At 44.6% G+C, this 25390-nt stretch overlaps 2 protein-coding genes and 1 long non-coding RNA gene across 3 annotated transcripts; 1 reads left to right on the top strand and 2 right to left on the bottom strand.

Moving 5' to 3' along the window:
* The first annotated feature begins 546 nt into the window (after positions 1–546).
* On the top strand, positions 547–10321 carry LOC134223667 (uncharacterized). Its single transcript, XR_009982665.1, has 3 exons — positions 547–647; positions 9827–9905; positions 9967–10321. It is a non-coding gene; the product is annotated as an uncharacterized LOC134223667 (long non-coding RNA).
* A 127-nt stretch (positions 10322–10448) lies between these two features.
* LOC134222898 (uncharacterized) lies at positions 10449–12027 on the bottom strand. The gene is made up of 2 exons (XM_062702041.1): positions 10526–12027; positions 10449–10473 (listed from the first exon to the last, which is right to left on the bottom strand). The coding sequence occupies exons 1-2, from the start codon at positions 12025–12027 to the stop codon at positions 10449–10451; spliced, it is 1527 nt and encodes a 508-aa protein (XP_062558025.1).
* Positions 12028–16605: 4578 nt separating this feature from the next.
* LOC134222897 (uncharacterized) lies at positions 16606–21766 on the bottom strand. Its single transcript, XM_062702040.1, has 7 exons — positions 21645–21766; positions 21517–21590; positions 21389–21459; positions 19680–20659; positions 17630–19612; positions 17132–17569; positions 16606–17087 (listed from the first exon to the last, which is right to left on the bottom strand). The coding sequence occupies exons 4-7, from the start codon at positions 20548–20550 to the stop codon at positions 16606–16608; spliced, it is 3774 nt and encodes a 1257-aa protein (XP_062558024.1). The 5' UTR covers positions 20551–20659; positions 21389–21459; positions 21517–21590; positions 21645–21766.
* Positions 21767–25390: the final 3624 nt, after the last annotated feature.

Raw genomic sequence — 25390 nt, 5'->3', positions numbered from 1 at the left:
TTTAACCAAAAACTCTTTCTACAAATTCTCTTGGGATTTTCACTTTCCTTCACCAAGTTTTTTTTTCGCTGCTTACCAGGACAGGATAATAACAATGCAGCAGTTTAACAGCTTTCAAATGTCAATGCAATCCCGTGCTAGTGGAATACCAATGAAAATTATTCTTCAAACGTTAGTGTGCACCGCAGGGTGGCTATACTCGTACAATCTAAGTATCTAAGCCTTAAAAATTAATGTCTTCGAAAGTTCAAAGTTTGAACTCCAAACAATTAACAGTTTATTAGTGTAGAATTTTAATTGTCACTCTAATGCATCTTAATTTGCTAACACATGACAGATGTAGCAACCAGAGAAACACATTCCCCTATTATTATTTACCGCGTTTCTTGAAGAACTGTTTTAAATTGCTTTTACGTAATTTTCCGCATCTGACCGCTCATGAAAACACATTGCAACCATACACACAGACGGCAGACGGGAAAGCTTGCACAGATATTATTCATCGCGAATAAAATTATCCATCCACCTTTACCACCGAGTCGGTTTCGTTTTTGAACCGTTAGACGACGGTTAGGTCCGTGAAGTGGTTAGCGAAAAGGAGGCATTTTCAAAATAAACAACTCGCGCGGTTTCTATAAAGAAGAGAAGTGAGTCTATTTTCGACCCATATCGTCATTTTTCTCCCGATCCGAAAATAGCGCACGACACTTTTACCATTTTATTGTGACTAACGCGTACCTGTTGTCCGTGGATTAGAGATGATGATGGTAGAAGGAAAATAACCAACCCAAGGCTGGGTGCAACAATTTTCCTCGTAAAGGCACCGATTGAAATCTGAGAGACCCGAGATATGAGATATGTCTGTTGTTGTATAACTGTTAAAAGTACCGGAACGCGGGGTTAAATAATCAGCAAAGAAAGAATATTCATTCAGATTCCAAGATGTGTTCATCTTTCACCGCAACCATACACATAGGGGAAGGGGGGCAATGTGCCCTAGCTAATCAAATACTGCTTTAATGTCTTAGCTGTAACGATTTTCATGTTATAGAACATCTCAAGAGATTCTCAACCATCTTGATAATATTAACATTTCCAAAAAGTGGTGATATTTTATTGCCGGAAAACTCATGAGGAAAAACGCCTTTCAGCTAGCAGCTCCTAAGGAACAACGCACCACGCGTCGGCGAATCAGAACTCTGGTATGGGAAGTGCGTGGAGACGCGTAGTACATTGTAGGCAAGTCCCACTAGGACGTTTTGCCTCGCCAAAATTTTAGATGTTTCATCAAAATGTGCCAAATTTTAGTTTTACGTTTTACCTACCTTCCTTTCGATTATTTTTAAGCTTTTTTTCTCCTAGCTTACTTATTTTTTGGTCTAGTTTCGATGAGCGATGAGCGCTGTCTATCAGATTATGTTTTTTTTTTTCACACTTATAATTACAAGGGCGATAAACTCGTATAGATTTTTGCCTTTCTTTTATCGTTGTTCGTTATCTATTGAGAGCAATTTCTGCAAACTCTGCCCACCACCATCTCCATCGATTGTGCGCCTCCACCAACTTATACGCTGCCATCCCGCCACGGGCGAATGTTCTTTCGTCCGGCGTGTGCTGCGCCAACCGTTAAGACAAGAGATCTGCAAATCTACAAATTGTGCTGGAGATTGATTAAAATGGTCTACCGAATCAACCACGTTCATGTCCTCAGCCGCGATATCAACCCAATTATGTCTACCGAGTATTTGTCTTTCATTTGCGTTTCAAATCCAGGTATATGAAATGCTGTAAGATCTCCAAATAATACTGAAGTTGGGTTTAAAAGGTCTACCGAATTATTGATGCGATTGATCATTTAATCCAAGCTTCAGCACTAGATCTCCAGCACTTGTAGATCTTAAAATACATTATGTTCCTGGATTTAAGAAACAAGTGAATGACATATACTTGGTAGACATAATTGGGTTGATACCACGGCTGGGTACATCATGGAAGTCGTGGTTGATTCGGAAGACCATTGAATCCCACGTGCCACGTAGCTCAAAACATTCCTCGTCTTTCCGGATAACCAGCCCGACTGGCATCATGCTCGCAATCACGCAGGCTACATCATGTGATATCGTGCGGTAGGCAGAAATCACTCTGAGACTCATCAAGCGGCACGTGCTCTCCAGCTTCCGCAGATAACTGGTTACCCCCAGAGTGTTCGCCCAGGAAGGGCCTCTGTACCTACGAAAAGATACGGCAACGCCTGCCAGTAGCCTACGTCTACTGACTGGCATACACCTTGGAACTGTTGGACATCATCCTCGATAATGCCGCAACATCAGTCGAAGCCTTCTTGCACGCATAGTCAACATGACTGGCGAAGGTAGGCTTGTCGTCTATTACGACCCCAAGGAGCTTCAAACTCCGCTTTGATGCGATCGCGACTTCACCCACGTGAATCACTGCATGTTGAACCGACTTGCGGTTGTTTACGATAACCACCTCCGTCTTATGTTGAGCAAGCTCCAGGCCTCTAGCGCTCTTCCAATCCTCCACCGTGCTGATCGCGTGTGCTGCGGTCAGTTCTACCTCGGGAATTAACTCCCCGGAGACCTCCAAGGCTACGTCATCTGCGAAGCCGACGATCTTAATACCAGGAGGGAACTTTAGCTTCAGAACCCCGTCATACATAAGGTTCCATAATACCGGGCCCAGTATTGAATCTTGCGTAACTTCTGCGGTAATAGGTACGCTTCTCTGACCGGCATCGGTCTCGTCTAATAATACACGATTCTGGAAATAGATTTCCGAAATCCGGTACAGGCCAACCGGCAGGCTAATCCGGTGTAACGAGAGCGCGATGGCATGCCAGCTTGCGCTGTTGAATGCGTTCTTCACATCAAGTGTCACTAACGCACAGTATCGAACCCTAGCAGCACAAGTCAGACAAAAATAGTTATAGAAACTTTATTGTAACTAAATATGATCACATACGAGTTGCAGTAGCCTATGTGGAATATACGTGCTGCTAGGGAATACCTCGCCTTTTCTGTTGGATCGCCATCTCGGCGGTCTTTACCACCGAGTTAATAGCTAATAGTTCGGGTTATAGATAGTAGAATCTATAGATGAGCGAAAGCATGGCTGAGTCAATTTTTTTTGCCCGTGCACACGCGCCTATGACGTCACAGCCCTTAACGTTTCCATTGAAATCGTGACGTCATGCTCGTTTGGAGACGCGTTTGACAGTTCGTTTGGAGACAGAGGATTTATCTTCGCTCATCTATATATTCCACTATCTATAATTCGGGTTCGCTATGATTGCTGCCTTGAGAGCGCTGTTCGAAACTCCATCAGGCCCTGGAGCTTTGTGCGTTACCATGGATTTTGCACCGCGAGTAACTCTTCGTTCGTCACCGGAGCCACCATTTCGGCCGTACCCATATTGCCTTGCGGTGCAGGTGGCCAAGGACTTGTGGCTAGGGACAGGAAGAGTACCACGATAATCCTCGCCAAACTATTCGGGGACCGTTCGGAGGGTTAAGAGCTCCCTTTAGTCTTGGCCATCTGTTCGGACTGAATTTTTTAGCAGCGGAACCGTAGTTTCAGGGCAACTTTAACTAGAATGTATTTCGCCAAGTCGGGGGCCTCTCGTTAAGTAAGTTCTACATCAACATTTCCTTTCCTATCCCTAGTTACGGTAAAGATGGGCGTGGCCGGGAGTAGTAATCTTCATGCTTATGCAATTTTTATCTTAGATTGGAATCAAGGGTAATTCCCACCTTGATTTCCGATAGCAATCTGGATAAGGATTCCATAAGAAACATGAGTATCACTAGTGTCCAATCTACGAAGTATACCGTAACAACGCTAACGCTTACTTTAACTAGAATGTATTTCGAGATTAGGTTTATGCTTAGCTCAAACAATGTGATTACTTACAAATCTTCAGTAAATATCTGAGTTCATTCAATTCCTCTCTTATCTGGCAGGTTGACTGTTGTAAAGTACACGGCGGATAATTAATTATTTTCTAATAGGCAATTCGGTTTACCTTACCCGTTCGTATATAGATTTTAGGTTATTAGTTTAGGAAAGCAGATACTCGTTGTTGTTATCAAGGTGCACTTAAGAAATCTCAAATCTGCTACGACCTTGCTTCACGAGTATTGGACCAAAGTAGTCTACACCAACGTACGTAAAGGGACGAATAAACGGGGTGAGACGTACCTTCGGTAGCGGAGCCATTGCTGGTGACTTAGGGGCAGCTTTCCATACTAGGCACCACATACATGTTTTTGACACTTTTGCGCATTTTTGGGATTTGAACGCGCTGTCTCATCTCGTTGATAATTGTTTCCCGATTTGCATGTTTATATCGACGATGATACCAATCTACCAGAAGAACCGTGATTGGAGATTGCTATGGTAGTATTACTGGATACTTTGCTTCGTATGGCACGTGTGTAGCTAACTCCAGGCGACCTCGCATACGCAATAATCCTGACTTATCCATAAACGGACACAGCTTATATATTTTACTTGTCCTGTATACAGTAGTAGACCCCTTCTCGTCTAGTTGTTTCTTTTCCGCAGTATAATATTCGTTTTGTGCTTGCTTCCAAAGGCTTCGCTCCGCAGTGACCAGTTCATGTTTAGTAAGTGTTCCTAATTCTAGTGAGTATCCGAGCCTTTTCCGTTTGATGTTGTCGATAAACCGATGAACGTATCCTATCGTTCTATGGAGCCGCTCCCAGCTACTAAAACGAGTTGGCTCCACGAGGGGTTGGGAGATGGTGACAGGGACCCGATCCCCACTTTGTTGCGAGATCAGCTACATTTGATTTAGTGGGAATCCACCGCCATTCACTTACTTGCTTCGATGATAAGATTTCCGCTACACGGCAGCCTACGAATTGATGGTACTAGCGGTGATCAGAGTTAATCCAGGCCAATACTGTTCGAGAGTCGGTCCAGAGCACACGTTTGGTTACGAGAATACCATGCATGCCGATGGCACTGTTCATCAATCGCGTACCTAAAACAGCGGCTTGGAGCTCTAAGCGTGGAATGGACAGCATTTTCAAGGGTGCTACTTTCGATTTTGCCGATACTAGGGTAGCTTCCGCACCTGCTGGTGTTTCCACGCGAAAGAAAACTACGCTTGCGTAGGCGGATTCGCTAGCGTCTACAAACACATGGACCTGTAGCGTAGAGTATGTTGCTGATTCACCGCCGGCAAAATATCAGCGAGGGATACGGAGTAAGTTTAATTGCTGAAGATGTCCGCACCACATTTTCCATCGTCCATTGAGATCTTCACTGATGTTGTCGTCCCATTCGAAGCCAGATGCCCATACATCTTGCATAAGGATCCTTCCGTGGATTAAGAAGAACGGGATCAGGCCTAGCGGGTCGAAGAGACTCATGACGACCCGAAGCACTTCCCGTTTTGTTGGAATGTGGGCATCGGATAAAACGTTCTGTAGATTCTCTCGTGCCTCAAATGAAAAAGTAAAAGAATCACTAGCTGGTATCCATTTCATTCCCAGAACAGATTGGGAATACTCGTCCATTCCTGTTTGAACCACCTTTTCCATAGACGTTGATTGAGATCCGATACTATTTGCGATCTCACACTTATTTGAAAGAAAATTGCGTATTTCGAACCCTCCTCTTGCATGGATCTCCTTGACTTATCGCCCGACCAGGATGCCTTCCACCATCGAGCCAAAGCTGTCAAGATAGTCGTCGACATAATGATGACGAATAATTGCATCCGTTGCCTTTGGGTACATGTTCACGAACTCTGGTGCATTGAGATTTTTGACATATTGTGCTGAGCTTGGTGAACAGGTAGATTCAAAGATCGCTACATCCATCACGAACGTCGAAGGCTTCAGTTCCGGGCGATCTCGCCATAGGAACCGTTGGAATTGTCGGTCCTCTTCTCGAATCTTGATGCGATGGAACATTTCCTTTATGTCGGCTGCTATGGCGTATTGGAACTTGCGAAAATGGCTCAGAACTGCTGGTAGCGACGTTAGCATGTCTGGCCCTCTCAATAGGAAAGAGTTGAATGATACACCATCCACTGTTGCTCTTGCATCCATGATCAGCCGAACCTTGTTCTTCTTAGGATTGATGACTACCCCAATTGGAAGGTACCAACTTTTTTCTGGCCTTGTAGTTGAAAGCTCATGCTCTGTGGCTTCGTGTGCATATTGTTTCTCCACGTAATCACGGATTATTTTACGCACACATTCGTACAGATGTTCGTCTTTACACAGTTTCCTCTCGAGGCTACATAGTCTTCTGTAGGCCATGCCGTAGTATTGCGGGATCTCCACGTTGTCCGTTTTCCAGAGGAGCCCAGTTTCGAATCCGGTTGGTACCCTTCGAGTTGTCCTATCGAGTACTTCTCGCGCACGTTTCTCGTCTTCCAATTCCAATTGTGCTATTGGGGAGGTTATCCCAGCGTTATCCAAGGACACGTAGTTTCTAACGATTTGGTTCAACTCGTGGTCTTGATTGGTCCAACCTCCAACATGAAACCTACAAGTGACCGATCCGAATCCTTTCGATGAGCATCCGTAGATGCTCCAGCCAAGACGACATTTGGCTGCCATGGGGTGGCCCCAACCTCCTTCTCAGATTTTAAGTGGTATTGCGAGTTTCAGGTTGTCAAGACCGATCAGAAGCTTGGGAGTAACATTTTCGAAATCGGGAGCCCTCTAAGATAGGGGTATGCGGACGTTATTGGTTGATAGCGGAGAGATTGCGGTGGTAGCATCAATTTTTTTTACCGTTCGAGCGTCAAAGAGTTTAAATTTTTGGTTTACTTGGGTCCCTTTTATGTCCACTAGCAATCGCCTAGATGTTGATTCACTTCGCGTAACGTTTCCAGTCCACAGTAATTGCAACGGCTCGCTCGGTTCTGAAATTCCTAATTTGGATGCTACGTCGTCTTCCAGAAATGTTAGCTGGGAGCCTTCATCGATAAACGCGAATATATCGATCGATCCACTCGGTCCGCATAGCGTAACTGGCAATATTCTGAACAAGGGTCCCTCAGAAGACTGCATTTTATCCACATGGCTCGTAGAGAATGCAGCTGAAGTAACTTGAAGTGTAGAATGTAGCAGCGTATGGTGCCGCAATCGACATCCCGCTATTCCGCAACCTTGCCATGTCCGGCAGGGCCACCTCCCGTGCTGATTCAAGCAAGTTCTACACAACGAGTTTTGATTGACGATCTTCAGCCTATCATCTACGTTAAGTGACTTGAACCGCTCACAAGTGTAAAGCCGATGACCTTCCGTTCCACAAGCTGCACAAACTCTGTTCGCCGTTTTTTCTTCTCGGTAGTCGGTACTGTTTGCCGCATTCCCATCTGTGAATGAAGTCTTTGTATGGGTCTGTACAAATCCACGCTCCCTCTGAGCTATTTTAGATGATTTAGTGACTGGATGCTCATCCGTCACGTCAAATGCAAGCTCCACAATGGAATTCATGAATGCTCCGAATATTCTTAGGCCCACCTCCACCCTTGTACCTTTGTATGCTGCCCACTTCATTCTATAGTCGACCGGCAGTTTACCGACTAGCTCATGAAGAAGAGAGGGGTTCATCAGATGTGCGTGGAGTTTCGCCGTTTTCAGGTGTTCTACTAGATTATCGACAACCATGCCGAAGTCAATGATGCTCTCCAAGTTTTCCATCTTTGGTGAGGGGACTTGTCGAACTTTCTCCGTAAGCGCCCGTACTAATGTTTCCGGACGTCCATAGCGTAATTGCAACGTTTTAATAACATGTGGTACATTAGCAGGTGTTAGGAGCCTTCCACGTACCATTTCCAAAGCGGGTCTCTTAAGACAACGCTGAAGCCGCATAAGATTTTCATCCTGAGAGAACCCGCATGTAGTAGTTGATATATTAAAGTTGCTGATCCAGATAGGCCATTCTTCAGGTGCACCGGAAAAGACTGGAAGATCTTTGCCCATAACTTGACGAGCAGCAAGTTGGCGGTTCGTTGGGCCCATTTCCGCTTGATGATCATACACGAAAGACTCTTCTTCATCATCACGTTCCTGTCGGCGACACGGCCACGATTGCTCATGAAGCCCGCTTGTGTTCTTATTCTCCGGAACAGCTCGTACACCCTCCGCAGAGTGGTCCGGATGAAATCCACGCGAATCACCGTTCCGCATGTTTTCTATTTGTCGTTCACCGTTTTGCTGCACCAAACTGAGGTTATTGAAACTATCTGCCAGCATTTCGTTCGCCACGGGGGCTGACAGAATTCTTTGATGCACTTCTAGCTTATGATTTGCATTTTCTAACCACTTGTTCACCTTCTCACTAATCTCCGGGACACTTTGACTAATCTCCGACGCTCGACTACTACCACGCTGCGAGTGCTCGCGAATAAGTTTAGCTTTCTCTTCAAGGGAACTTTTCTTGATAGCCATTTGCTCTCTACGGAATTTTAGTTCGTCGGTTATTTTCTTATCAAGAAACGCTTTTTCCTCTGCCAACTTCCTAGACTCTATCTCTAACTCGCGATCTCTAAGCTTTTTCACCTCAACGATCTGCCTAGCTCTAATTTGCTTCTCTTCTTCGAGCTGAGATTGTTCTAGCTGCTGTTGTTCATTTAAAACTTCTAATTCTAAGGCGAGTTGGGCTCTAGCACTAGAGGTACCACTTACTGCTTTGCTGACATCTGTCTTTTTCGTCTTACGTGAGCTTGCTTTACTGCCGGGCGGCTTTCCTGACTTCTTGACGGCTCCAGTTGGAACGGCCAAGCTAGTTCCAACTTCTGTGGGCAGTGGGCAGAATATAGCAGGGCCTCTAACGCAACGTATGAAAGATGCCTCAGTAATTATTGGCGTTTCTTGCCGTCACACCATCACTATCCTGTAGGCGTCACCCCACGGATTTGCGTTGGCTTCTTCGCTTAGGTTGTCGAAACTCGCTCTCTTACTGCTCTTGATGGCCTTGTTAAAGGTCAGTTTCGCAGCTCGAAACACTTCACGGCGGTCCACTCTTTCATCCTCAGTGCGGGCACGTTGCATCCTTGAGATATCATCGAGTTGCTCGGCGACCACCCGCATTCCGGGTATTGGCCCGCCGAGCGTGCTGACGGCTATATCCCATCACTGCTGGGGAGACTCCGGTGCTGCTAGTTGCTGCCTCCGTCACTTCGCTCTCCGCCTCCCTGGGAGGAGATCTTACCAAACCCCCCTTGGCAAAAAAGTTTACCACCTCCATGCTTAACGCATCGTCAAAAGAATTATTCTGTTTTGCTTCACTCATTGTAAATGGGTCCCCCTTGTGGCTGCCGTCGAATACTACTGGAGTAGTCGCCTTTAGTGATCCCATGGTTATGCAAGGGTTGACACTTACGTGTTCAGAGCCAGATCAGCGCAAGTCAGGAAAGGGCATTTAAGCCTACTCCCACCCAGCAGGCAAAGCTTGGTGGCAGGATTGGACAGCGTGCTACAAGGCCCGCCATGGTTTTGGGGGATGGAAGACAACCAATGACTAGGCCACTCGCCGTTTCGAGTCAGTGTCACCCGGCTACACTAAGAGAGTTGTTCGGATGAACTAAATAAGTTCCACTAACTTCTTGTAGCAGCTGGGCTTTGCAGCAGCTCAAAAACTGAAATGAGTTTTTTTTATTATTTCATGCGCATACATTATTTGCTATATAATACCCACTCTTATAGTGCCCTTCTTCCTTACAATTGCAAATCCGTTTCGACTTCTTCCTTTTCTTCTACTGCACTTTCCTAGCAATTTAAAACTTAAATAATTACAATTTTCTTTTCTTTTTCAGGTTTACTTACAAGCTGATCACCGTACAAACTAGCGTAAACTAACGGTTCGGGCAGTATAATGCTACTGGGAAGTGTTCTGTAAGCTATATAATTTTGTTTGTATTTCAGTAACTAATTACATATTTTTCTTTACTTACAGGCAAATCTTCGGAATTTCTACGTTTCTCAACGATTTCTCCGGCTATCTCTCCTTAAAACACTGGTTTTAGCAAGAATTTATAATAAGCTATTTACACTGCATTCATTCAATTCAACTTTCTGGTTTGTTTTTGTTTGTTCCTTTCCCATATTCGCCTATCGCGCGAAGCGCTGTTTGCGTATCGCGCAAATTATATTGGCAGAGGGTTCGGCTATTTTACCGACTGCGGACCTAGCACTGTTCAGCGGTGTGAACATTCCCCAGCCCGTAACATCCGGTAGCTTCACCTGAGATTCCGGATTTACCGTCTAGAACCTCTAACACCGCTAAATTCGCCACTGCTCGCCTATGCACCTTTCCATCTGTTTTTACCTCCGCTTGACGTAAACGTCCATCTGACTCCTCGATTATCTTTTCCACTCTTCCTCGCACCCAGTTCTTCCTGTTTCTTCCGTCGACTACGAACACCAAATCACCAGCTTCTAAAGATTTTCGCTCTTCGAACCACTTTGGACGATGGTTCAAGGTAGGCAAGTACTCTTTCAGCCAACGCTCCCACATCGTATTTGCCAGATACTGCGACCGTTTGTACGTATTTCGTAGCACTTCTGCAAAGTCTACGGAACCATCTACTTGCATATCTGCATTCGTCACCGACCCACGGAGAAAGTGGTTCGGCGTAATAGCTTCTACTTCCACTGAATCTTGAGGAATGTATGTTAATGGACGTGTGTTAATCAGGTCTTCAGCTTCAGCCAGCGTTGTCGCGAGAATTTCATCCGTCAACTTCTGCCCATCGTCCAACGCACGCATTGCCTCCTTTACGGACCGCACCATCCGCTCCCAAACACCGCCCATGTGAGGTGTTGCGGGAGGATTGAAATGCCACGCTGTTACTGCTGTTGTCATTTTTTCAGCGCACTCCTTGTTGATGTTCTTGATCGTTCGCACCATCACTGCATCGGCTCCGCGGAAGCATGTCGCGTTATCCGAAAATATTTGTTCCGGAGCTCCTCGCTTACAAGAAAGACGTCGAAGAGCCATCAAACAGGATTGTGTAGATAGACTGTGAACCACTTCCAAGTGTACCGCTCTCACCGCCATACACGTGAAGACGGCAATCCATCGTTTCTCCTTCCTACGGCCCACTGTGACCTCCACTGGCCCCAAGTAATCGACACCCACCGCGCTGAATGGACGCAAGTGAGATGTAATTCGTTGCACCGGCAACGGTGCCATCATCGGAACCTGAGGCACGCAGCGATACACTCTACACCACACGCATTCTTTCGTTGCTTTCAAAATCGCCGCTCTAGCATTCGTTATCCAAAACTTCTGCCGCAACTCGTTGAAAACCGTTTCTCGATTTGCATGGCCGTACTTCTCATGATAGTGCATGATCAGCTTTCTCGTGATTTCGTATTTCCTGGCCAAAATAATCGGAAACCGCTTATCGAAAGGAATGCCCTCATTTTTCTCAAGTCTGCCACGAACCCGTAACACACCTTCGGCATCCAGCACCGGCGATAGCTTATACAGTTGACTGGACTTCGAAATCTTCTCCATAGATTGACCAGGCTCCAGTTGAATATTTTTGGTCAACACGCTCATTTCATCTGGAAAACTGTCAAATTGCACTTGCTTCCACAAGACGATTTCTGCCTTTTGGAGCTCCTCCTTCTTGAGTGTCGCCACCGTGCTCCGATATCCTACCTTGAGGAATCTCTGCTGATTCTGTGTGGCTTTCAATGTCATGATTGGTAACCCACTCTTCTTTCGCTGACAGTTGGCAATGAAACGCAGCACTGTTGCAGTGATCCTAACCAGCTTTGCCCATCGAGACACCGATTCGGCATCCACCACAGCATGAAACTGCATCATTCCTCGCGCCTCTTCTCCAGTTGCATCAATCGGCCCTGTAGAAGGCCAGAATTCCTCCGGTTGGTAGAGAATTTGTGGTCCATTCTTCCACTCCGAGTCGTTTTGTAGCGGAGGACCTTGACCCCACTTGGTGAGGACATCCGCAATGTTTTGCTTCGACGGGATCCGCCGCCAATCCATCAACCGCGTCAATTCCAAAATTTCACCCACTCTGAATGCTACGAACTGCTTATACTTATATGAATCAGAACGCAGCCAGGATAATACGGTTCTTGAGTCGGTCCACAGCACAGTTTTAGTGATTGTGAGGGTGAGATATATTGCAAATTGGGTATTACACATTCAGTGTGTATTGATGACAGATATGCAACCATCTTCCGTATAACGGATCTTTGGTTATCATTGATCAGTGAATAGCAGGCCATGAGTCGGCCCCTCTCTTCATCGGGCAATCATCAAGCACGGACGCGCGACCAGCACACCAGCCGGCTTGCTCGGCAGAAGCAGGCCACACATTTGGCGATCCTGCCATGTTGTTCCTGGTTGGAAGTGGATATTTTGCTATCTCCTTGTAAGTTGTTTGGTTGGAGACTTAAAAGGTGAGTGCGTATTAATTGTGTTGTTTTGTGCCTCGGTTTTTCAACTTCATTAACGAAGACGCTCTGGAAGATCACCAGATTGAATGCATTATTTTTCATCGGTTTCGGCATGTGATGTCGAAGGTGCACCGGATTGAATGCTTTGATTTCTTCGGTTTCGACTTGTGATGTCGAAGGCGCTCTGGAAGAGCGCCGGATTGAATGCATTATTTTTCATCGGTTTCGGCATGTGATGTCGAAGGTGCTCTGGAAGGGCACCGGATTGAATGTTTTGATTTCTTCGGTTTCGACTTGTGATGTCGAAGGCGCTTGAATGCATTAATTTTCATCGGTTTCGGCATGTGATGTCGAAGGTGCTCTGGAAGGGCACCGGATTGAATGTTTTGATTTCTTCGGTTTCGACTTGTGATGTCGAAGGCGCTTTAGAAGAGCGCCGGATTGAATGCATTATTTTTCATCGGTTTCGGAATGTGATGTCCAAGGTGCTGTGGAAGGGCACCGGATTGGATTTTTTGTTTTCTTCGGTTTCGACTTGTGATGTCGATGGTGCACTGGAAGAGGACCACGGATTAGATGCATTGTTTATCATCGTTTTCGACGTGATGTAAGAGGTGCTCTGGAAGAGCTTGAGATTGAATGCTTTTATTTTCTACGGTTTCGACATGTCATGTTGAAGGCGCTCTGGAAGAGCATTGAGGAGATTAAATGCATTGTTTTCTTCAATTTCACACTGAAAAAGCTCTGGATTCAGTAGTTTTGAGTTGTTTTTCGTACGCATACGAAACAAGCGATAAAAGAGAACCAACGACAAAGCTTTGTTTTTGTCGAAGATAATAATGACAAAGATCCGAATTATTTTGTCAGCAACAAAAAAGAAGACAATTTTGTTGCTAACTTTTCATCCCGTTATTTTGCATTATCTTTACAGCAAATATCGGTTTTAAGCTACCATAGATTCTGCTTTTATGGAAATATTCGAGAATCTAACTATGATTACAAAATTAGCATCGTATTTTCGGAAATATCAGAGCATGCAAGCCAAATGATTCTTGTCCTATATTGTGTTTGGGTTCTGACAAAGGCTTGTTGCGAGGTGCGTTTGTCAGTAACAAACTCTGTTGACGACAAAGGGTATATTGTATATTGTTAGGCATTGCTCGAATATTGATTCCCTGGCTATGGTTTAAAGAAGGATTGGTTTTTTTTTTTTAAGAGTCGATGAATATTACGTTTGAGATGGTACCAATTTTGAAACAAATTGTAGTAGAATTTATCTGGAATTGCAATAGTTGAAAGTTCCTAAGTCAAAAGTGCTCTGGAAGAGTTTTGGACGGATTTGTGTATTAAATATGATACATTAGCATCGGATATTGTATTTGAATATTGGCTTTGGGTATTATGTTTGGATTTTAAATTGAAAAAAAAAATGGATTTGATTCTTTTATATTGGTTATGGATATTGTCGCGCTTATCTTTTTCTAGAATGCTGCGGCGGTCTTACACTCGCAGGCTCGACTGCGAAGGTAAACGTCAAGATATTCGCCGTGTTAAAAGATATGCAGATTTTTCCCGCTCAAAACAAAACCACGTGCTTTTCGCGAAATGACAGCAGTATTCGATTGTATTAGTGAGAGGCAACCGGAGTCACTGAGTACATGGAGAGTGTTTATCATGGCAAGTGCATACGGTTTGTGAGATTTTCATTGACTCTGTTGTGTTTAGTGACCGTTGCGATTACCTGAGAAGCAACCAGCAGAAGTATTCTATTTAATCTCGAGATGCATAATATAAAACATTTCACAATACCGAAGCTTAAAAAAATGGATAATATGCATATATGATTATTAGATGTAAAAATTGAGTTTCGCTAGGTTTTTCGAATATTAGAATATTGGGTTTGCGTATTACCCAGAATATATTGAAAAAAGCGAACTAAGTTATGTTTTGAATATTGAAAAAAAAAGTTTAAATATGATGATATTAGGAGTATTGGATGCATATAAATTGGTTTTTTTTTCGGATTTGGTGTTCGGATATTTGTTTTTGTTATCGGATAGGTAATCTTCCACATAATGTACATATTCACATATGAGTTTTCACAACATTGTAAATTAATGTTCAAGTCGAGTGGTTTAATCCCCAGAAATAGGCAATTAACTTCGATTGAACTAGGTAAACCGAATTAAATGTGGAACTTACATATATGAAATTAAAAACTTTTGTTTGAAACATGAATATTACTTAAAGAAGTAAATAAAAATAAATTTAACTATTGCTTGAGGACAGATTAAAATATATAAATATGAATTGAATGCCATTCGTTTATAGTCACGATATACGAATGACAACATAGTTTTGTTGCAGACAGGAAAGCAGATCTATGAAGCTTAAATAGCTCTTGAGAAATGCGCTTGAATATGATTTTTTTGTTGTTGTGCTTGCTTAGTAGTGTTTTCAGATCAATTTAGGTTTTTTAACAACAAAAAAAACAGTTATGAACTTTTATGAAAAGTGCACAGGTTGAAGAAATTACCATGTGATATCTATGACTATGTAGCAACTACCGCGCAATCACATTGCTGAACGCCGCCTACAAGGTACTCTCCCAAATTTTATGCCGTCGACTAGCACCAACTGCAAGGGAGTTCGTGGGGCAGTACCAGGCGGGTTTTATGGGCGAATGCTCCACCACGGACCAGGTGTTCGCCATTCGTCAAGTACTGCAGAAATGCCGCGAATACAACGTGCCCACACATCATCTATTTATCGACTTCAAAGCCGCATATGATACAATCGATCGGGACCAGCTATGGCAGCTAATGCACGAACACGGTTTTCCGGATAAACTGATACGGTTGATCAAGGCGACGATGGATCGGGTGATGTGCGTAGTTCGAGTTTCAGGGGCATTCTCGAGTCCCTTCGAAACTCGCAGAGGGTTACGGCAAGGTGATGGTCTTTCGTGTTTGCTATTCAACATCGCTTTGGAAGGGGTAATACGAAGAGCAGGAATTAACACGAGTGGTACAATTTTCAATAAGTCCGTCCAGCTATTTGGTTTCGCCGACGACATAGATATTATGGCACGTAACTTTGAGAAGATGGAGGAAGCTTACATCAGACTGAAGAGGGAAGCTAAGCGGATCGGACTAGTCATCAACACGTCGAAGACGAAGTACATGATAGGGAGAGGTTCAAGAGAAGACAATGTGAGCCACCCACCGCGAGTTTGCATCGGTGGTGACGAAATCGAGGTGGTAGAAGAATTTGTGTACTTGGGCTCACTGGTGACTGCCGAAAATGACACCAGCAGAGAAATTCGGAGACGCATAGTGGCTGGAAATCGTACGTACTTTGGACTCCGCAAGACGCTCCGATCGAATAGAGTTCGCCGCCGTACCAAACTGACAATCTACAAAACGCTCATAAGACCGGTAGTCCTCTACGGACACGAGACCTGGACGATGCTCGTGGAGGACCAACGCGCACTTGGAGTTTTCGAAAGGAAAGTGCTGCGTACCATCTATGGTGGGGTGCAGATGGCGGACGGTACGTGGAGGAGGCGAATGAACCACGAATTGCATCAGCTGTTGGGAGAACCATCCATCGTTCACACCGCGAAAATCGGACGACTGCGATGGGCCGGGCACGTAGCCAGAATGTCGGACAGTAACCCGGTGAAAATGGTTCTCGACAACGATCCGACGGGCACAAGAAGGCGAGGTGCGCAGCGGGCAAGGTGGATCGATCAGGTGGAAGATGACTTGCGGACCCTCCGTAGACTGCGTGGTTGGCGACGTGTAGCCATGGATCGAGCCGAATGGAGGAGACTCTTATATACCGCACAGGCCACTTCGGCCTTAGTCTGAATAAATAATAATAATCTATGACAGGATAGATTCTTAGCTTCTTAGCGTATGAAAATGAGTTACAACTGTAATCAGAATAGTAAAGATATGCTGAATTTCGAACAAAAGAAAAAAGAAAAAAACTGTTGATGGAAATTGCTAGGTGAGGCATTTTTTTTTCTCTTTTTTAATGAGAGTAGAAGGGGAATGTGAGGGTGAGATATATTGCAAATTGGGTATTACACATTCAGTGTGTATTGATGACAGATATGCAACCATCTTCCGTATAACGGATCTTTGGTTATCATTGATCAGTGAATAGCAGGCCATGAGTCGGCCCCTCTCTTCATCGGGCAATCATCAAGCTCGGACGCGCGACCAGCACACCAGCCGGCTTGCTCGGCAGAAGCAGGCCACACAGTGATCCGCAGAGAGTGTGAGCTTAGAATGGTTTGACTCAGCCTCGCCCCAAGCACTGCGGCCATCAACTCTAGTCGGGGGATCGATTGCCGCTTGAGTGGCGCTACCTTCGCTCGGGACATAACCAGACTGCAATGGATCTGCCCATTCACGATCGCTCTCAGGTAAGCAACACATCCGTAGGCGTGCTCGCTCGCATCCGTAAAGATGTGCGACTCGAGAGATTCCACCGACGACGATATTGTGTCACCATGTAGCACCGTGGTATTTGAAGGGCTTCTACCTCCGGGAGGAGATCCGTCCACTGCTTCCACTTGCACCACTCCTCGTCGCCAATCTGTTGATCCCATTCGCAACCGCTTCGCCACAATTGCTGAATTATTATTTTACCGTGAACAGTGAATGGCGATAGCAAACCAAGTGGATCAAAAAATCCCATCACGCAACTCAAAACTATTCGCTTCGTTGGCCGCTTACTATCGTACAAATACGCTCTGACACTCTCCCGGTGCATTATTGTGAACGCAAACACGTCTATTTCTGGATCCCATGTAATTCCAAGCACGCGCTCGCTGCCCAACTGCTTATCCTGGTTGAATAGAACCGGCTCCATGGGTTTATCTTCTCCAAGGCCTGAAAGTACTTCCACTGAGTTCGAAACCCAGTTCCGAATCTCGAAACCAGCTTGCTTGTGAACAAAGCTCACTTGTTGCACTCGTTCTAACGCTTCTTCGACCGTGTCAACGCTGTCAAAGCAATCATCGACATAATGTCGATGAATGATTGCTGCCGCCGCTTCCGGAAATTTAGTTGCGTACTCCTCCACGCTCCGATTCTTTACGTACTGCGCTGATTCTGGAGATCACGTAGAACCAAACGTCGCGATGTCCATCACGTAAATTGTCGCTGACTCACTGCTGCTGTTTCTGAAGAGGAAGCGCTGTGCTTGCTTGTCATCCGTAACTATCTTCAACTGGTGATACATCTCTCGGATGTCTCCGCCGAAAGCAATCCTTCGTTCCCGGAAACCGATAATCACCGACACTAGTGGCACAAGTAGATCAGGTCCCTTTAGCAACATTGAATTTAGGGATACTCCTTGAACAGTTGCTGCCGCGTCCCAGACTAGTCGCACCTTCCCGGGTTTCTTCGGGTTGAGAACGACGTTCAGAGGAAGATACCAAATCTTGTCGCTCTGTGTATTGGCTATCTCCTCCTCCGTCGCCAGATGTGCATAGCCTTTATCCAAATAGTCCTGGATCTGATTCCGAACCTTCTGGTATAATTCCGGCTTCCTTTCCAACCTTCTCTCCAAATGTGTCGCTCGCTTCAGGGCCATTGGATAACTATCCGGGAAGTGAATCTCATCCGTCTTCCAGAGAAGTCCCGTCTCAAATCGACCACTAAGTCGTCTTGTAGTCCGCTCCAGTATCGACCGAGCCCGCTTGTCCTCAAGCGACTCCTGCTGCACATTTACTACCGATTCCTCTAATGCATAGTGGTTCTTCAGTAGCTCGTGGATTTCCTCGTTTGACACGTTCTGGTGATATCCCAAATAGCTCCCTCTCAGCGCCGAATCGGTTTGTCTTGGCCCATACACGGTCCAACCAAGCTTGCAGCGGACAGCAATCGGCTCGATTGTTGTGCCAATCTTTGCCTCCATCGGAGCAAAGGAGTGGATGTTGTTTGCTCCTATTAGGATTCCTGGACGACCGTCGTACGATGTGACTTCCAAGTCCCGTATGTGTTCATACTCCATCGCCAGCTCTTCAGCATTCAACGCTTGATGAGGCAGCATCAGCTTCTCGACTGTGTGAACCGTTTGGAGCAACATCTTCGCATTACCCGGCGGACTCACTGCCGAAATCCAAACATTCATACGCCGAGAACTCTTCTCTACCTTTGAGACATTAGCTGTCCACTTGATAGTGAGCTTCTCTTGTACACCTACAAGCCCCAAACGATCAGCAAGCTTGCTGTCGATCAAGGTTACTGAGGCACCTTCATCTAGGAATGCGAGGACTGTTATCGACCTTCCCCCAGAATGCACCTTTACTGGAACCATTCGGAAGCTAACTGACTGACCCGACCTAATGTGCGCGCTCATGCCCACTACGCCCTCAACTGGGTGAATTAAAGGATTATGAGGTTCCCTACAGTCACCTATATTGCATCGAATCTTAAAGCGACACTGACCCCCATGATCATTAGGACAAACCTGACATAGTTTCCACCTGGCAACGACCTTCATCCGATCTGCATGGGATAAGTCCTTGAAGTCCTGACAGAACCGCAGTCGATGGTCCGAGCGCTGACATACCTTGCATGGCTTCTGCTGCTTCCTGTAGGTCTCGTTTACACCGGAAGACATCACCTCACTATGACTGTACACCGCCGCTTTTTCCTTCGGTCTATTTCTTCCGCCTACTCCTACTACCACTTTCGTGTCCGACTTATACTCGATGTTGACGTTCGCTTCGCAGGCATCAGTCACAATGCCCGACAGAAAATCGGTAAACGTTCGAAGTGTCGCTGCATTCTTCTTCCGCTTGTAGTGGACCCATTGCCGTTTTTCTCCGTCCGGAAGTTTGTTAACTAGATCTTGGATAAGGATCGGGTTAACCAAGTGGAGAGTGAGATCTGCTGCTTCCAAGTGCTCGCACAACTGTTCCACGGCGTTTCCGAACGGTATGAAACTCGCCAGTTTGTCGGCCCTGGGTGGTTCCAGTTTGCGAACCTTTTCCAGATGGTTCTGAAGTACCTGCTCCGGACGTCCGTAAAACTGACGTAGCTTTGCGATTATGCGTGGAACAGATTTTGGGAAGATAAGTTGGCCACGAACCGATTCAAGCGCCGGTCCCTTCAAGCAGTCTTGAAGTCTCACCAAGTTCTCCACGTCTGAATATCCGCAAGCTTCGTTGGACGCCTGATAAGCTCCGAAGAAGAGCGGCCAATTGAGCCTTGCTCGGTCCTTGTCGCGGCTGCTCCAGCCCGTTTGGGGTTGTCACGTTGCTTTCCCTTTCATTTTCCGCATCGCTTTCACTACTTTCTGAATTATTATCTTCGACGTCTTCGGATTTCTGTGCATACAGCTTCAGGTTAGCTTCCGTTAGCTTACCAATGGCCGGATGACGTAATGGCGTTACCTTTAGGCCAACTCCTCCAGAAAAACCTTCTCGCGGATCCACTTCCGTCTTCTTTCGGCCATTGTCTGTTTCCGCTTCCTTCAACTTCCGTTCCACAGAAGACATCTGTTCCTGATGGGCTTGCACCATCATTAGAATGCGGCTTAGATGTTCCTTCTTCTCCTGCAGCTCCCTTTGGAAGTGAAGGTTCTTCTCTTCAATCTCCTTCTCGCGAAGCTCTCGATCCTGTTGTAGCTCCTTTTCTCGCAGCTCGCGCTCCATGACCATTCTTCGTTCCTTCAAAGCATTCTTGATCTCCAACTCCTTCTCGCGTATCAGACGCTCTGCGTCCATTTCCTCTTCCAGGCGCTTCTTCTCCGCATCCATGGCTCTGATCCTTTCTTCCACAGACGAAGGCAAGGCCGGTAATAGAGGCTCGTTGGATTTCACACTTGCCCGATCCGAATCTTCTGGGGCCTTTCTTGAACGGGAACTTTTCTTCTGCTTCTGATATGCTTGGGAAACCGCTTGGCAGACACCTTCCGGACAGAACCATTTCTTGTCCTTCTTTGCCGCCGCCGTAACTTCCACGCAGCGCGAGTGGAACCAATGCTCGCAGCTGTCACACCCGATCATCTCCTCGTCCTGCGTTGAAAGTTCTCCACAAGCTTCGCAGGGTGTCGTGGTGAAGTCCATCTTGGATTCGCTCATTGTGGTGAGGGTATCCGTAACTCAATATAAGATTTTTGAGTTTGTTCGGATGAACTAAATAAGTTCCACTAACTTCTTGTAGCAGCTGGTCTTTGCAGCAGCTCAAAAACTGAAATGAGTTTTTTTTTATTATTTCATGCGCATTAGGGCAGTTCAAATTTCAAAAATGTTCGAAAATTCCAACTCCCATATGTCTATTAGCATCATTTTGATAATATAGGAGTCCTGGCAAAATTTCAGGCAATTCGGTGGCCATTTAGGGGTGGCGCGAAGTCAATTTATGTTTATATGGAAATTTGTATGGGAAAAACTCGAAATTTATTCAAATCTCCCTACAACTCTTAAATCGTGATGAATTCAAATAAACATCCCCAACCTCCATTTTTAGAGTCTATTTGAGCTCAACCAGTGGGTAACTCATTAATTTTGATTTTTATTTTCACTGCTACGTTGAGGCTAATTACACCATTTTAGCCATTTATCCCATATTTACACTGTCAATAGAACCGTTCAATACACTTATAACTAATGTGTTATCCGGAGGTCTCATTTATATAGATTCCAAAAAGGGAGGTTGGGGATGTTTATTTGCATTCATCACGATTTGACAGCTGTAGGGATACTTGAATAAATTTTACGTTTTTCCCATACAAATTTCCATATAAACATAAATTGACTTCGCGCCACCCCTAAATGGCCACCGAATTGCCTGAAATTTTGTCAGGACTCCTATATTATCAAAATGATGCTAATAGACATATGGGAGTTGGAATTTTCGAACATTTTCGAAATTTGAACTGCCCTAATGCGCATACATTATTTGCTATATAATACCCACTCTTATAGTGCCCTTCTTCCTTACAATTGCAAATCCGTTTCGACTTCTTCCTTTTCTTCTACTGCACTTTCCTAGCAATTTAAAACTTAAATAATTACAATTTTCTTTTCTTTTTCAGGTTTACTTACAAGCTGATCACTGTACAAACTAGCGTAAACTAACGGTTCGGGCAGTATAATGCTACTGGGAAGTGTTCTGTAAGCTATATAATTTTGTTTGTATTTCAGTAACTAATTACATATTTTTCTTTACTTACAGGCAAATCTTCGGAATTTCTACGTTTCTCAACGATTTCTCCGGCTATCTCTCCTTAAAACACTGGTTTTAGCAAGAATTTATAATAAGCTATTTACACTGCATTCATTCAATTCAACTTTCTGGTTTGTTTTTTTTCTCATATTCGCCTATCGCGCGAAGCGCTGTTTGCGTATCGCGCAAATTATATTGGCAGAGGGTTCGGCTATTTTACCGACTGCGGACCTAGCACTGTTCAGCGGTGTGAACAAGAGTAGAATGTCAGACTGCCAGCCCTCGCTTTCACAATATTACGATATCCAGCATGCCATAATCAGGATCTCACTGACATTGATCCTGAAGTGCCTTGAGCTCTTGTGCGCTTTGAGCGGGACACGATCGCTTTGTTAGGGCATGCTTGCGGACACATGCAGCTTTTTGTAGAGGTTTAACAGAGCCCACTTCCAAGCCCCTCCACGTCCTATGCAGGCCCCATAAATCGCAGAGGCCGTGGGGAGGGGTCGTTAAGCCCTTGGAGAAAGTCCCTGCTGCTCCTACTGCGGGCTGCGTGTGCGACGCGTGTGCGATAAGAAAAGAGATCTTTTGTTATTAGCTTTCACTGCTAGGAAGTGAGTGTGAACAGGCAGCGGTATCAATATCCTACAAATCTCAGTCACTGATACTGAGAATTCGCACCACTGATCGTCACAGGGGCGGGGAGGTCTAAGATTTTGTGACAGTACATATACTAGGTATACAAAAAAGCATGGCAGAGGGGGAAGAAGGGGTGTTGTAATCTCAGTATACATACGTCATATTTGAATTGCCAAAAAATGAAAAAACAAATTTCTTTTTCATTGCATTGTTTTTCATAGGACGAATATAGGATCTAAGAGATGAATTCCAGGACCTGTAACCCTACGTCGAGGATTACAGAGTAGCCAACAATTATATGTTTCTCTTTAAATTGTCAACCAAAAGACCAAAGAAACAAAAATAAGCTAAAACAATTCTCGCTTAACTTTTCAAAAGGACCTAAGTAACATTTTTTTCATGAATTAATTTGAATAGCGCAATCAACAGAACAACATGAAAGCTTTTGATTGCAGTACTCAGATTAATTAATGAAAAAAATGTTACTTAGGTTCTTTTGAAAAGTTAAGCGAGAATTGACCGCAATTAATTTTTGTTTAGTTTTTCTCTGAAGAATATTTAGCCTTTCTAGAAAAATTTGAACAAAACATCAGTTATTTTGAAACAAACAGAAAAATGTACGCCGAATATTTTCTGGCCCGCTAGCAGGTGGTAATTCTGAAGATTGATCCGTAATTTGAAAACCAGGCCTGGGCAGGCTGGCCTGTTAAGCGCTACAAGTACGTCATACCTAATGAATGGATGTCTACCATCTGAAAAAAGTAATTAAGTAATTGGCAATTAAGCATTCACCCGTTTCTTATACTTACAGCCATTACAGTTCTGCATAAGAACCTTACAGAAACTGTATAAAAATTTGGCATATTGGCAATTTCGGAGGATTTTAATACAGTTGTTGTATTAAAATCTTACAGATTTATATTATTTTAATACAATATCTGTATAAAAATCTTACGGAATTGTACATGCCAAGATTGTATACAATAATTGTCAGATTTGTTTTTTGGGTGTATATTCGTAGATTATACCGAATTGTAAAACAATCTAACAAGCGCTGGTTTAGTGCAGCATTATTGCCAAATTTTCGAGAATTATGTTTATAATATAACCGCACTTTCCGCAAAGAAAACATTAACTTTTACATCATTTTCACCAGCAAGCCTTAGCCAAACACCTTTCCACATCAAACGGTGAAAAAATTCTGTAGATTCCCCGTGTGCACCGGTGATGCTATTTTTAGCTTTCGATCCGGATTCTCTCAACATGATCCGTCGCCTGTTTCGGCGAGTGGTCGGTGCATGCATCCCAAGGTGGGTATCTCGAGCGAACCGTTGCTATTTTTCAACCATCACGACCGTCTTGGCAAAACACATTCTGCATTCCAAAATCCTTAACGCGAAGCACTAAGCTCCACTACATTCCATAACTCATGCGCCGCCGCTCACGCGGGAGTGAAGAAGCGAAGTGTAGGGTCGTTACGAAATTTTCTTGTTTGAATTGTACGACGTGGATACTCGGCGGCTGACGACGACTGATGGCCGTGTCGATGGATGAGTCAGCATGGGGACACGGGGTGGTAATATACGACCTCACAGATAGATGGTCATTTCCACTAACTATTAATTCAGTGGATTGCGAGGGTGGGAAATCGAAACATTCGGATTGCATCACTCGGATAGTTTAAAAATAACACCAACCGGAGTGATTTGCCTAGCTTCTGTCCGAATTACCTGCGCTCCAGCTAAATTTAGAGTGAGTTGCGAAATCGCTTCCCATAAAGATATCCAGATCAAGAGGAAAAGTGAAATTTCCATTTCCATCTAGCAGAGAATTATTTGATGAGTGGTTCGGTTCACCTTCTATTTTGTAGATTTTCGCAGGTGAATCTTTTTGCACCTCCATCCAACAGTTGAACGTCTATGTTTAGAATTTGTAGGTAAATATATAAACCGCAGGCAATCTGCCGTGGGTGGATGACGGTTGGCAAAACACCGCGAGACTGATGTGAGATTCCACAGCTACATCCAAAAGTCTTAGATTAATCCAAGACATTTCTCACTGAGATTGTCCCTCTCCGCGTGGACCACCCCCTTCGACAGTTCATGTTTACTACAAATCGTTTCGATGTAGTCCGAGAGCCTGCCTCCCGGCACCATCGGTTCATGTTGGTCAGCTTGGATGTGTCATCCATTTTCGAGCAAATAACGTTTCTACCCTTCATCGTAGGATAAAAGGTTAATGCTTTTGTCAGATCCGTGCCAACGTCATACATCCGACGCAAGCAATTGTTTACATATTGAAAGCGAACTATGTCTTCAGAGTCGTTTCATGTTTGTGGGTTCAAATACAAAGAGCGGGGTCTTGACATACGGGATTTACTGTGCCACACGTACTGAGGTTGAATATTCAGATAGATGACTTTTGAGTCATGTCTAGAAAAAAAATTGAGACAGGACTTAGTCACATCACATTCTATACCTAGCTAAGTTTGCGAGATGGTTGAATCTTCTCTTCACACTCACCAAGAGCTAGAGGTGAAAACAGTGTCGACTTCTCACACTTCCATATGTTTTTTGCCGTCAAATGGATTGGGTGATGGAACACAATATGGTACGAAAACTAATTATATGATAAAATGTTTAAAAAATAAGCATAAGCAAAATAGCATATGCAACGTACATTGTATTTTTGTAGTCAACGGCATTAGTTCTCTGGGTGAGTTGCACGGTATACGTCCGTCGAAGCATTAATCTTGGTATTCTACATACATTATTCCTTCCCTTCACGTCTCTCGCTACATGCTTTTAATATTTGGACGAAGTTTTGAGCTGCCAAGCCGGAGATTTGGAATTTGAACTTGTGGTTTGACTTTATTGTATATATTCCATGGAGTGGTATCTTCAGCTTGGCCATGTGACCAAGGTCCAGGCTACCCAAATTCAACCGAAACGCTGCTACCACTCGGTAGTCCCGGAAAGGAAGTACCACAACCATGGTCCGTAGGTTGCGTAATCGAACGAAACTAGTGATCCTTGAGCAGGACACCGAAAAAATGTTTCCACAAGTGATGCTGTGTGAGAAGGTCAGACCTTTGCAATCCATTTCTAAGGTCGT

Source organism: Armigeres subalbatus, chromosome 3 (assembly GCF_024139115.2).
Source record: "Armigeres subalbatus isolate Guangzhou_Male chromosome 3, GZ_Asu_2, whole genome shotgun sequence".
In the NCBI taxonomy this organism is placed as follows: domain Eukaryota; kingdom Metazoa; phylum Arthropoda; class Insecta; order Diptera; family Culicidae; genus Armigeres; species Armigeres subalbatus.
This window is presented reverse-complemented; position numbering and strand designations above follow the sequence as displayed.

Bases quoted from the DNA above. Each gene is read 5' to 3' on its own strand.
- LOC134222898 (XM_062702041.1), bottom strand. From the start codon at position 12,027: ATGGATTGGCGGCGGATCCCGTCGAAGCAAAACATTGCGGATGTCCTC. The intron at 10,474-10,525 runs GTGGGAGCGTTG...CATCGTCCAAAG, and splicing joins CAGTATCTGGCAAATACGAT to TGGTTCGAAGAGCGAAAATC.
- LOC134222897 (XM_062702040.1), bottom strand. From the start codon at position 20,550: ATGAGCGAATCCAAGATGGACTTCACCACGACACCCTGCGAAGCTTGT. The intron at 19,613-19,679 runs GCAAGGCTCAAT...GCGGATATTCAG, and splicing joins GCAGCCGCGACAAGGACCGA to ACGTGGAGAACTTGGTGAGA. The intron at 17,088-17,131 runs GTTTGCTATCGC...ATAATAATTCAG, and splicing joins GGGATTTTTTGATCCACTTG to CAATTGTGGCGAAGCGGTTG.